The 12500-nt window shown below is 34.0% G+C and overlaps 1 protein-coding gene across 1 annotated transcript in view; it reads right to left on the bottom strand.

Moving 5' to 3' along the window:
* LOC137084917 (mitogen-activated protein kinase kinase kinase kinase 5) overlaps positions 1-12500 on the bottom strand; it is a 61555-nt gene that overhangs the window by 8527 nt on the left and 40528 nt on the right. Inside the window, exons 22-25 of the mRNA XM_067451467.1 lie at positions 10408-10486; positions 9443-9519; positions 9255-9315; positions 7127-7229 (exon numbers count right to left, since the gene is read on the bottom strand). Coding sequence (XP_067307568.1) covers positions 7127-7229; positions 9255-9315; positions 9443-9519; positions 10408-10486 — 320 coding nt within the window. The remainder of the gene's footprint in view (positions 1-7126; positions 7230-9254; positions 9316-9442; positions 9520-10407; positions 10487-12500) is intronic.

Genomic DNA, 12500 nt, shown 5'->3' with positions numbered 1-12500 from the left:
GTGCGGTTTCTCTGTTTTAATGCACACGTGCGGTTGGAATCAAACACGCATCAGTGTTGCTACAGCAAGTGTTGTTAAAGTGCCTATTTTTAAAGGTTTCTAATTTTGCTTTTGTTTCTCCTACAACAGCTTCACATGCATTCAAAGTCAACACCACTATAAGTGTGCCATCATCTCACAGCGTCTGAAACGCTTCAGAGCATTCAGGCTCTCTAAGCCCCGCCTTTCTGAGAGCGGCTCAGCTCTGACTGGCTCGGCTGCGGCTCGGCCCAGTCTTCTCTGATTGGTCAGGTGACTGGTGAATTTTCTTCACTTTGATCTTTCAGACCTTTTACCAATGTTACTTTGAAAAAGTAATCTGATTACTGATTACTCCTTTAAAAAGTAACTTAGTTACTTTACAGATTACTTGATTTTAAAAGTTACTAAGTAAGATTACAAGTTACTTTATTAGTTACATTCAGCAGTTTCTGACAACACCGCTGCCGCCGCCTCAACACAGAAATAATAAACGTTTTTGCCAACACTCACTTTATTAGAAGTGCATTTTTAACAGTAACGTCAACAATTTGACATTTTAAATTGAAATTAAAAAATATTTCCTGAAAAAATACTCTCCCCGAGACGCAAGAAGAAAGCAAATATATATATATATTACATTTTTTACTAAGGAAAATGACTGACATGGTAACTCACAGTGACTTGGATGAATTACTTTAATCTGATTACTGGTTTGGAAATAGTAATACGTTAGATTACTCGCTACTGGAGAAAAGTCGTCAGATTAGAGTAACGCGTTAGATTACTCGCTACTGGAATAAAGTCGTCAGATTAGAGTAACGCGTTAGATTACTCGTTACTGGAGAAAAGTTGTCAGATTAGAGTAACGCGTTAGATTACTCGCTACTGGAGAAAAGTCGTCAGATCAGAGTAACGCGGTAGATTACTCGCTACTGGAGAAAAGTCATCAGATTAGAGTAACGCGTTAGATTACTCGCTACTGGAGAAAAGTCGTCAGATTAGAGTAACGCGTTAGATTACTCGCTACTGGAGAAAAGTCGTCAGATCAGAGTAACGCGGTAGATTACTCGCTACTGGAGAAAAGTCGTCAGATTAGAGTAACGCGGTAGATTACTCGTTACTGGAGAAAAGTCGTCAGATTAGAGTAACGCGTTAGATTACTCGTTATTGAAAAAAGTCGTCAGATTAGAGTAACGCGTTAGATTACTCATTACTGGAATAAAGTCGTCAGATTAGAGTAACGCGTTAGATTACTCGTTATTGAAAAAAGTCGTCAGATTAGAGTAACACGTTAGATTACTCGCTACTAGAGAAAAGTCGTCAGATTAGAGTAACGCGTTAGATTACTCGCTACTGGAATAAAGTCGTCAGATTAGAGTAACGCGTTAGATTACTCGTTACTGGAGAAAAGTCGTCAGATTAGAGTAACGCGTTAGATTACTCGCTACTGGAGAAAAGTCGTCAGATCAGAGTAACGCGGTAGATTACTCGCTACTGGAGAAAAGTCATCAGATTAGAGTAACGCGTTAGATTACTCATTACTGGAGAAAAGTCGTCAGATCAGAGTAACGCGTTAGATTACCCGCTACTGGAAAAAAGTCGTCAGATTAGAGTAACGCGTTAGATTACTCGCTACTGGAGAAAAGTCGTCAGATCAGAGTAACGCGGTAGATTACTCGCTACTGGAGAAAAGTCGTCAGATTAGAGTAACGCGTTAGATTACTCGCTACTGGAGAAAAGTCGTCAGATCAGAGTAACGCGGTAGATTACTCGCTACTGGAGAAAAGTCGTCAGATTAGAGTAACGCGTTAGATTACTCGTTACTGGAGAAAAGTCGTCAGATTAGAGTCACGCGTTAGATTACTCGCTACTGGAGAAAAGTCGTCAGATCAGAGTAACGCGGTAGATTACTCGCTACTGGAGAAAAGTCGTCAGATTAGAGTAACGCGGTAGATTACTCGTTACTGGAGAAAAGTCGTCAGATTAGAGTAACGCGTTAGATTACTCGTTATTGAAAAAAGTCGTCAGATTAGAGTAACGCGTTAGATTACTCATTACTGGAATAAAGTCGTCAGATTAGAGTAACGCGTTAGATTACTCGTTATTGAAAAAAGTCGTCAGATTAGAGTAACACGTTAGATTACTCGCTACTGGAGAAAAGTAGTCAGATTAGAGTAACGCGTTAGATTACTCGCTACTGGAGAAAAGTCATCAGATTAGAGTAACGCGTTAGATTACTCATTACTGGAGAAAAGTCGTCAGATTATAGTAACGCGTTAGATTACTCGTTACTGGAGAAAAGTCATCAGATTAGAGTAACGCGTTAGATTACTCATTACTGGAGAAAAGTCATCAGATTAGAGTAACGCGTTAGATTACTCACTACTGGAGAAAAGTCATCAGATTAGAGTAACACGTTAGATTACTCATTACTGGAGAAAAGTCGTCAGATTAGAGTAACGCGTTAGATTACTAATTACTGGAATAAAGTCGTCAGATTAGAGTAACGCGTTAGATTACTCGCTAATGGAGAAAAGTCGTCAGATTAGAGTAACCTGTTAGATTACTCGTTACTGGAGAAAAGTCGTCAGATTAGAGTAAAGCGTTAGATTACTCATTACTGGAGAAAAGTCATCAGATTAGAGTAACGCGTTAGATTACTCGTTACTGGAGAAAAGTCGTCAGATTAGAGTAACGCTTCAGATTACTCGTTACTGGAGAAAAGTCATCAGATTAGAGTAACACGTTAGATTACTCGCTACTGGAGAAAAGTTGTCAGATTAGAGTACTCGCTACTGGAGAAAAGTCGTCCGATTAGAGTAACGCGTTAGATTACTCATTACTGGAGAAAAGTCTTCAGATTAGAGTAACGCGTTAGATTACTCGTTACTGGAGAAAAGTCGTCAGATTAGAGTAACGCGTTAGATTACTCGTTACTGGAGAAAAGTCGTCAGATTAGAGTAACGCGTTAGATTACTCATTACTGGAATAAAGTCGTCAGATTAGAGTAACGCGTTAGATTACTCATTACTGGAATAAAGTCGTCAGATTAGAGTAACGCGTTAGATTACTCGTTATTGAAAAAAGTCGTCAGATTAGAGTAACGCATTAGATTACTCGTTACTGGAGAAAAGTAGTCAGATTAGAGTAACGCGTTAGATTACTCATTACTGGAGAAAAGTCGTCAGATTAGAGTAACGCGTTAGATTACTAATTACTGGAATAAAGTCGTCAGATTAGAGTAACGCGTTACATTACTCGCTAATGGAGAAAAGTCGTCAGATTAGAGTAACCTGTTAGATTACTCGTTACTGGAGAAAAGTCATCAGATTAGAGTAAAGCGTTAGATTACTCGCTACTGGAGAAAAGTCTTCAGATTAGAGTAACGCGTTAGATTATTCGCTACTGGTGAAAAGTCGTCAGATTAGAGTAACGCGTTAGATTACTCGCTACTGGAGAAAAGTCGTCAGATTAGAGTAACGCTTTAGATTACTCACTACTGGAGAAAAGTCGTCAGATTAGAGTAACGCGTTAGATTACTCGCTACTGGAGAAAAGTCGTCAGATCAGAGTAACGCGGTAGATTACTCGCTACTGGAGAAAAGTCGTCAGATTAGAGTAACGCGTTAGATTACTCGTTACTGGAGAAAAGTCGTCAGATTAGAGTCACGCGTTAGATTACTCGCTACTGGAGAAAAGTCGTCAGATCAGAGTAACGCGGTAGATTACTCGCTACTGGAGAAAAGTCGTCAGATTAGAGTAACGCGGTAGATTACTCGTTACTGGAGAAAAGTCGTCAGATTAGAGTAACGCGTTAGATTACTCGTTATTGAAAAAAGTCGTCAGATTAGAGTAACGCGTTAGATTACTCATTACTGGAATAAAGTCGTCAGATTAGAGTAACGCGTTAGATTACTCGTTATTGAAAAAAGTCGTCAGATTAGAGTAACACGTTAGATTACTCGCTACTGGAGAAAAGTCGTCAGATTAGAGTAACGCGTTAGATTACTCGCTACTGGAATAAAGTCGTCAGATTAGAGTAACGCGTTAGATTACTCGCTACTGGAGAAAAGTCGTCAGATCAGAGTAACGCGGTAGATTACTCGCTACTGGAGAAAAGTCATCAGATTAGAGTAACGCGTTAGATTACTCGCTACTGGAGAAAAGTCGTCAGATCAGAGTAACGCGGTAGATTACTCGCTACTGGAGAAAAGTCGTCAGATTAGAGTAACGCGTTAGATTACTCGCTACTGGAGAAAAGTCGTCAGATCAGAGTAACGCGGTAGATTACTCGCTACTGGAGAAAAGTCATCAGATTAGAGTAACGCGTTAGATTACTCGCTACTGGAGAAAAGTCGTCAGATCAGAGTAACGCGGTAGATTACTCGCTACTGGAGAAAAGTCGTCAGATTAGAGTAACGCGTTAGATTACTCGCTACTGGAGAAAAGTAGTCAGATTAGAGTAACGCGTTAGATTACTCGCTACTGGAGAAAAGTCATCAGATTAGAGTAACGCGTTAGATTACTCATTACTGGAGAAAAGTCGTCAGATTATAGTAACGCGTTAGATTACTCGTTACTGGAGAAAGTCATCAGATTAGAGTAACGCGTTAGATTACTCATTACTGGAGAAAAGTCATCAGATTAGAGTAACGCGTTAGATTACTCACTACTGGAGAAAAGTCATCAGATTAGAGTAACACGTTAGATTACTCATTACTGGAGAAAAGTCGTCAGATTAGAGTAACGCGTTAGATTACTAATTACTGGAATAAAGTCGTCAGATTAGAGTAACGCGTTAGATTACTCGCTAATGGAGAAAAGTCGTCAGATTAGAGTAACCTGTTAGATTACTCGTTACTGGAGAAAAGTCGTCAGATTAGAGTAAAGCGTTAGATTACTCATTACTGGAGAAAAGTCATCAGATTAGAGTAACGCGTTAGATTACTCGTTACTGGAGAAAAGTCGTCAGATTAGAGTAACGCTTTAGATTACTCGTTACTGGAGAAAAGTCATCAGATTAGAGTAACACGTTAGATTACTCGCTACTGGAGAAAAGTTGTCAGATTAGAGTAACACGTTAGATTACTCGCTACTGGAGAAAAGTCGTCCGATTAGAGTAACGCGTTAGATTACTCATTACTGGAGAAAAGTCTTCAGATTAGAGTAACGCGTTAGATTACTCGTTACTGGAGAAAAGTCGTCAGATTAGAGTAACGCGTTAGATTACTCGTTACTGGAGAAAAGTCGTCAGATTAGAGTAACGCGTTAGATTACTCATTACTGGAATAAAGTCGTCAGATTAGAGTAACGCGTTAGATTACTCATTACTGGAATAAAGTCGTCAGATTAGAGTAACGCGTTAGATTACTCGTTATTGAAAAAAGTCGTCAGATTAGAGTAACGCATTAGATTACTCGTTACTGGAGAAAAGTAGTCAGATTAGAGTAACGCGTTAGATTACTCATTACTGGAGAAAAGTCGTCAGATTAGAGTAACGCGTTAGATTACTAATTACTGGAATAAAGTCGTCAGATTAGAGTAACGCGTTACATTACTCGCTAATGGAGAAAAGTCGTCAGATTAGAGTAACCTGTTAGATTACTCGTTACTGGAGAAAAGTCGTCAGATTAGAGTAAAGCGTTAGATTACTCGCTACTGGAGAAAAGTCTTCAGATTAGAGTAACGCGTTAGATTATTCGCTACTGGAGAAAAGTCGTCAGATTAGAGTAACGCGTTAGATTACTCGCTACTGGAGAAAAGTCGTCAGATTAGAGTAACGCTTTAGATTACTCACTACTGGAGAAAAGTCGTCAGATTAGAGTAACGCGTTAGATTACTCATTACTGGAGAAAAGTCGTCAGATTAGAGTAAAGCGTTAGATTACTCATTACTGGAGAAAAGTCATCAGATTAGAGTAACGCGTTAGATTACTCGCTACTGGAGAAAAGTCGTCAGATTAGAGTAACGCTTTAGATTACTCACTACTGGAGAAAAGTCGTCAGATTAGAGTAACGCATTAGATTACTCATTACTGGAGAAAAGTCGTCAGATTAGAGTAACGCGTTAGATTACTCGTTACTGGAGAAAAGTCATCAGATTAGAGTAACGCGTTAGATTACTCGCTACTGGAGAAAAGTTGTCAGATTAGAGTAACACGTTAGATTACTCGCTACTGGAGAAAAGTCTTCAGATTGGAGTAACGCGTTAGATTACTCGTTACTGGAGAAAAGTCGTCAGATTAGAGTAACGCGTTAGATTACTCGTTACTAGAGAAAAGTCGTCAGATTAGAGTAACGCGTTAGATTACTCATTACTGGAATAAAGTCGTCAGATTAGAGTAACGCGTTAGATTACTCATTACTGGAATAAAGTCGTCAGATTAGAGTAACGCGTTAGATTACTCATTACTGGAATAAAGTCGTCAGATTAGAGTAACGCGTTAGATTACTCGTTACTGGAGAAAAGTAGTCAGATTAGAGTAACGCGTTAGATTACTCATTACTGGAGAAAAGTCGTCAGATTAGAGTAACGCATTAGATTACTAATTACTGGAATAAAGTCGTCAGATTAGAGTAACGCGTTACATTACTCGCTAATGGAGAAAAGTCGTCAGATTAGAGTAACCTGTTAGATTACTCGTTACTGGAGAAAAGTCGTCAGATTAGAGTAAAGCGTTAGATTACTCATTACTGGAGAAAAGTCGTCAGATTAGAGTAACGCGTTAGATTACTCGTTACTGGAGAAAAGTCGTCAGATTAGAGTAACGTGTTAGATTACTCGCTACTGGAGAAAAGTCGTCAGATTAGAGTAACGCGTTAGATTACTCATTACTGGAGAAAAGTCATCAGATTAGAGTAACGCGTTAGATTACTCGTTACTGGAGAAAAGTCATCAGATTACAGTAACGTGTTAGATTACTCGCTACTGGAGAAAAGTCGTCAGATTAGAGTGACGCGTTACTAAGTAACTAATTTACCGGCAGCACTACCTTTTGCAATATAGTTACCATTATGATATGTCTTATATTCTAGAATATCGGAAAAAGTAAAATAGGGCACTTTAATAATTTAAACGCATATGATGTGGCAAAAGGAGGCGGTTACCGTGGCAACAGTCTGTGTGTCGGCAAGGCAACGATGCGATGCTCTCTGCGCGTCTGATCGTACAGCTCCTTCAGTGCGTGCGAGTGCAGCTGCGAGGACCTTCCTGTTTACACACATACACACACCAGAAATTACATAAAAAATCAAAAAAATCAAATTAAATATAAAATTCATAGTCATATAAAAAATAATAAAAAATCGAAATGTTAATTTCGACTTTTTATGTCATACTTATGAATTTTTATGTCAATGCTAATATTTTAACATCACAATTTAGACTTTTTGTCACAATTCCAAATTATGTCGTCATAATTATGACTTTTTATGACAAATTAAACTTTTTTAATATAATTAGGACTTTTTAAAGTCATAATTTAACCTTTTATTGCACAATTAGGACTTTTTTATATACAATTAAATATCAAAATATCAAAATTTCAACTTAATTTTATGTCATACTTATGATTTTTTTCAATTCCAACATTTTAATATCATAATTAAGACTTTTTATGTCACAATTCCAAATTTTTATGTCATAACTATGACTTTTTAAGACTGAATATCAACTTGTGCCAATATAAACTTTAATATCATAACTAGGACTGAGTCAAAACCTTTTTAAGTAAAACTTTTCATCTTATAATTTTGATTTAGCATGTCATTGTTCAGACTTTTTTTCATAATTGGGAGTTTTTCAACTTTAACATTATAATTTCACTTCTTTTTAAGTTACAATTCTTACGTAGTAAGTCATAATTCAATTTTAATTTAAGTTTTTTTTTATTTTTAATTTAATTTAAGTAAATTATGTCATAATTATGACTTTTTATGGCAAATTCAACTTTTTAATATCACAATTAGGACTTGTGTCAATTTTTTTAAATTACTTTTTAAGTCCAACCATTTTTTCCTAATTATGAATTTTTATGTGAATTGCCATATATATCAAAATCAACTTCAATATCATGATTAGGACCTTTTAAGTCAAAATGTAAATGTATTAAATCATAATTTCACCTTTTTATGTCATAATCATGACTTTTTATTTGTTTTTATGTCAATATCATCTTCAAATATCATGATTAGGATTTTTTTAAGTCAAAATCTTTTTGTCATAATTTGATGTTTTTATGTCACAATTATGACTTAGTATCTTAATTTCAACTTTTATAATATCATAATTATGATTTAAGTCTAGATTTTATGCTTTTTCAAAAAAACATATAATTTTAACTTTTTATTTCATAATGTTTTTTATGTCAATATCAACTTCAATATCATGATGACTTTTTAAATCAAAAACTTTTTAAGTTTAATTTTTGACTTAGTAAGTCATAATTTCATTTTTTTATGTCAGACTTTTTACGACAAATTCAACTATTTATTATCATAATTAGGACTTTTTAATTCTAAATTTTTACAACTTCTTAAGTCATAATTTCACCTCCATATGTCATAATCATGACTTTTTATGATAAATAAAAAATGTAATATCATAATTAGGAATTAAATGGATAGTTCACTCAAAAATTTAATTTCTGTCATCATTTACTCTCCCAGTTGTTTCAAACCTGTATGAATTTCTTTCTTCTGCTGAACACAAAGGAAGATACTTTGAAGAATGTTTGTATATAAGCAGATTTTGGGCGCCATTGACTACCATAATAGGGAAAACAATATTATGGAAGTCAATGGGGCACAAAATCTGCTTGGACACAAACATTCTTCAAAATATCTTCTTTTGTGTTCAGCAGAAGAAATAAATTCATACAGGTTTGAACTATCCATTTAAGTCAAACTTTATGATTTTTCATAAATAAATTATAATTCAACTTTTTATTTCATAATGTTTTTATGTCAATTTCGACTTCAATATCATGATTAGGACTTCTTAAATCTAAATTTTACAACTTCAAGTCATAATTTCACATTTCTATGTCATAATAATGACTTAGTATGTCATAATTGAGACTTTTTGTAATATACAATATACAAAATGCATGATGTTATTTTTCCTAAGTGACAGAATTGGGCTTCTATGCGTATAGTATAAAGCGTTAAATAAATAAAGGTGTTTGAAATTCAGGTTCCCATTATTCCCATCATCATACGGTTGATTGTTCCTCACCTGAGACGGACATTAAGACGTTCCCGATGGTGTAAACCCACACACACTTGCCCGGAAACAGCTGAGAGAGAGAGAGAGAGAGAGAGAGAGAGAGAGAGAGAGAGAGAGAGAGAGAGAGAGAGAGAAGAGAGGGATGAAAACGAGCAATAAGTGTCCTCAGGAATAACAGGAAGTGTTCGTTTCCTCACCAGCTCCATGGTCGTCTCAGAGCCGTTGAGGTTTAGTGTGAAGATGCCCTCATCGGCCCCAAAGATCAGGTGCTGATCTAAAGGACAAATAAACAACTTCATTACTTGAGTAAAAGTAAAAGTACTGCTGGTGAAATATTATTCCTTACAAGTGAAAGTTGTAAAAACAGATTTTTACTGGAGTAAAAGTACAGAAGTATTTGTTTTCAAAACTTCTTAAGTATCAAAAGTAAATGTCCTTCTTTATGTCACCGCATTATTGTATTATAGTTGTATAAATGCACATTATGCCATCATGGTTTAAGCCAGTCAGTGACGCTCCATCTGACACACTAGCAGACGACTAACTTAAACTCATTTAAATACTTGTAGAAAAGTTACAAAGCTGCTGTCACTTTAAGGCCGAATGCACGGATCCAATACACTGATACACATCTGATATTCTCACACTGTTCACCTTCACTGAAGACAGAATCAACTTTGTTTATGTGAATCCTCCACTAAATGAGCATTTGGACATCCGTCTTCTTCCATTTTGCTCTAAACTATAAATCAGTGTTTAATAAATGCTGTGAAATCATTGAACTTCACGAGACTCTACAAGAGTGATTCCTGAAAGGCTTTCTGCAAAAACCCAAACACCTTTAAAAGAAGAAAAAAATCATCACTGACTTTCAAAGCTGCGACAGAAACGACTTTCCACTTCGAGGACCTTGATAGAAATGTAGTGGAGTAAAGAGGACGATATTTGTCTTTCAGATGGAGTGAAGTTAAAGTCAGAAGTTTACAGAAAAAATAATACTCCAGTAAAGCACAGAGACTCAAAAAGTGAACTTAAGTTCAATACTCAAGTAAATGTACTTAGTTACTGTCCACCTCTGAGCGTTACTGACGGGTTTCGGCTCTGAGGATTAATTAGGATTCATTAATTAATTAATTAATTAATTAGGTGGATGGACGCTTACCTTTAGTGATGGGATGTTCCCATGAGGTCGAGCAGTTGAGCTTCAGAGGACAGCCGTGAAAGACCTTCCTGAAGACGATCTGTTAGACACACACATACACACACACACGCGCACACACGCACACACACGCACACACACACGCACACAAGCGTGCACACACACACACACACACACACACACACACACACACACACACACACACACACACACACACACACACACACACACACACACACACACACACATAAGGTTTTAGTGAACTTTCCATAGGCTTAATAGATTTTACTACACTGTAGAAACTGTACATTTATCCCCCCTTCACTGTACTTGTTTTAATTTGGGCAAGTCTAAATTATATGATTTTTTCAAGCCAATTTCAACTTTTTAATATCATAATTGGGTCTAAATTTTAAGTTCTGAAGTCTAAATATTTCATTATCTTTTTATGTCACTTTCAACTTATGTCAATATCGACTTTAATATCATGACTAGGACTGTTTAATTCAAAATCTTTTAAAGTCAACATTTCGAACTAAGACAAATTGAAGTTTTTAATATCATAAATATATATTATACTTTTAAATAATTTTTTAAAAAAACTTCTTGAGTCAAAATTTCACATTTTCATGACATAATTATGACTTTTTATGTCAATTTCAACTCTTTAATATCATAGTTATGATTTTTCAAGTAAAAAATAGGATGTAGTAAGTCATAATTTGGTCAAGTCTAAATGATATTACTTTTTCAAGTCAATTTGAACTTTTTTATCTATGTTTTTGTATCTAAAATTAAAAAATATTTGTAATTTAAATCTTTAATTTAATGGATAATCTAATTATTATGACATTCAGAAACTTAACCTTAATTTTAAGTCTAAATTTTAAGTCATAATTTCAATGACTTTTTATTTCATTATCTTTTTAAGTCAATTTCAACGTATGTCTATATCAAGTTTATTTATCATGATTAGGACTTTTTAAGTCAAAACCTTTTGACTTAGTAAGACAAATTTAACTTTTTAATATCATAATTATTATATCATACTTTTTAATTCAAAATTTTACAACTTCTTAAGTCATAATTTCACATTTTCATGTCATAATTATGACTTAGTATGTAAATTTCAACTTTTTAATATCATAATTAGGTCTTAAGTCTAAATTATTTTTTAAGTCATAATTTCAATGTCTTTTTATTTCATTATCTTTTTAAGTCATTTTCAACTTATGTCAATATCGAGTTTAATATCATGATTAGGACTTTTAAAGTCAAAATATTGATTTAGTTAGACAATTAAAATTTTTAATAGAATTATATAACTTTTTAATTACAACTTCTTGAGTCATAATTTCACATTTTTAGGTCATAATTATGACTTTTTATGTCAATTTCAACTCTTTAATATCATTATTATTACTTTTTAAGTAAAAAATATGATGTAGTAAGTCATAATTTGGACAAGTCTAAATTATATGACTTTTTCAAGTCAATTTCAACTTTTTAATATTTTTTGTCTCTAAAATAAAATATTATTTGTAACTTAAACATTTAATTTAATTGATAATATAATTATTATAACATTCAGAAATATTAGTAAATCATAATTTCACCTTATATTAATTTAATAACTATATTAATTATATAAAAATTATATTAATTATATAACTTTTTAACGTTTATGTGTCATAATTTCACATTTGCATGTCATATTTATGACTTAGTATGTAAATTTCAACTTTTTAATATAATAATTAGATCTTAAGTGTACATTTTTAAGTCATAATTTCAATGTCATTTTATTTCATTATCTTTTTATGTCAATTTCAACTTATGTCAATATCGAGTTTAATATCATGATTAGGACTTTTAAAGTAAAAATTTCGACTTAGTTAGACAAATTGAACGTTTTAATATCATAATTATTAATATAATTACACTTTTAAATAATTTTCCTGATCATGTCCTGATTAGGACTTTTTATGTCAATTTCAACTTAAATATTTAACAATATTTCTGAATGTAATAAGAATATTTTGTCTCTAAATAATGTAATGTAATCCATTAAAATGTTTTAATTATTTGTAATTTAA

Source organism: Pseudorasbora parva, chromosome 8 (genome assembly GCF_024679245.1).
Source record: "Pseudorasbora parva isolate DD20220531a chromosome 8, ASM2467924v1, whole genome shotgun sequence".
In the NCBI taxonomy this organism is placed as follows: Eukaryota; Metazoa; Chordata; class Actinopteri; order Cypriniformes; family Gobionidae; genus Pseudorasbora; species Pseudorasbora parva.
The sequence above is the reverse complement of the archived record's forward strand: the minus strand, read 5'-3'. Positions and strand labels throughout refer to the sequence as shown.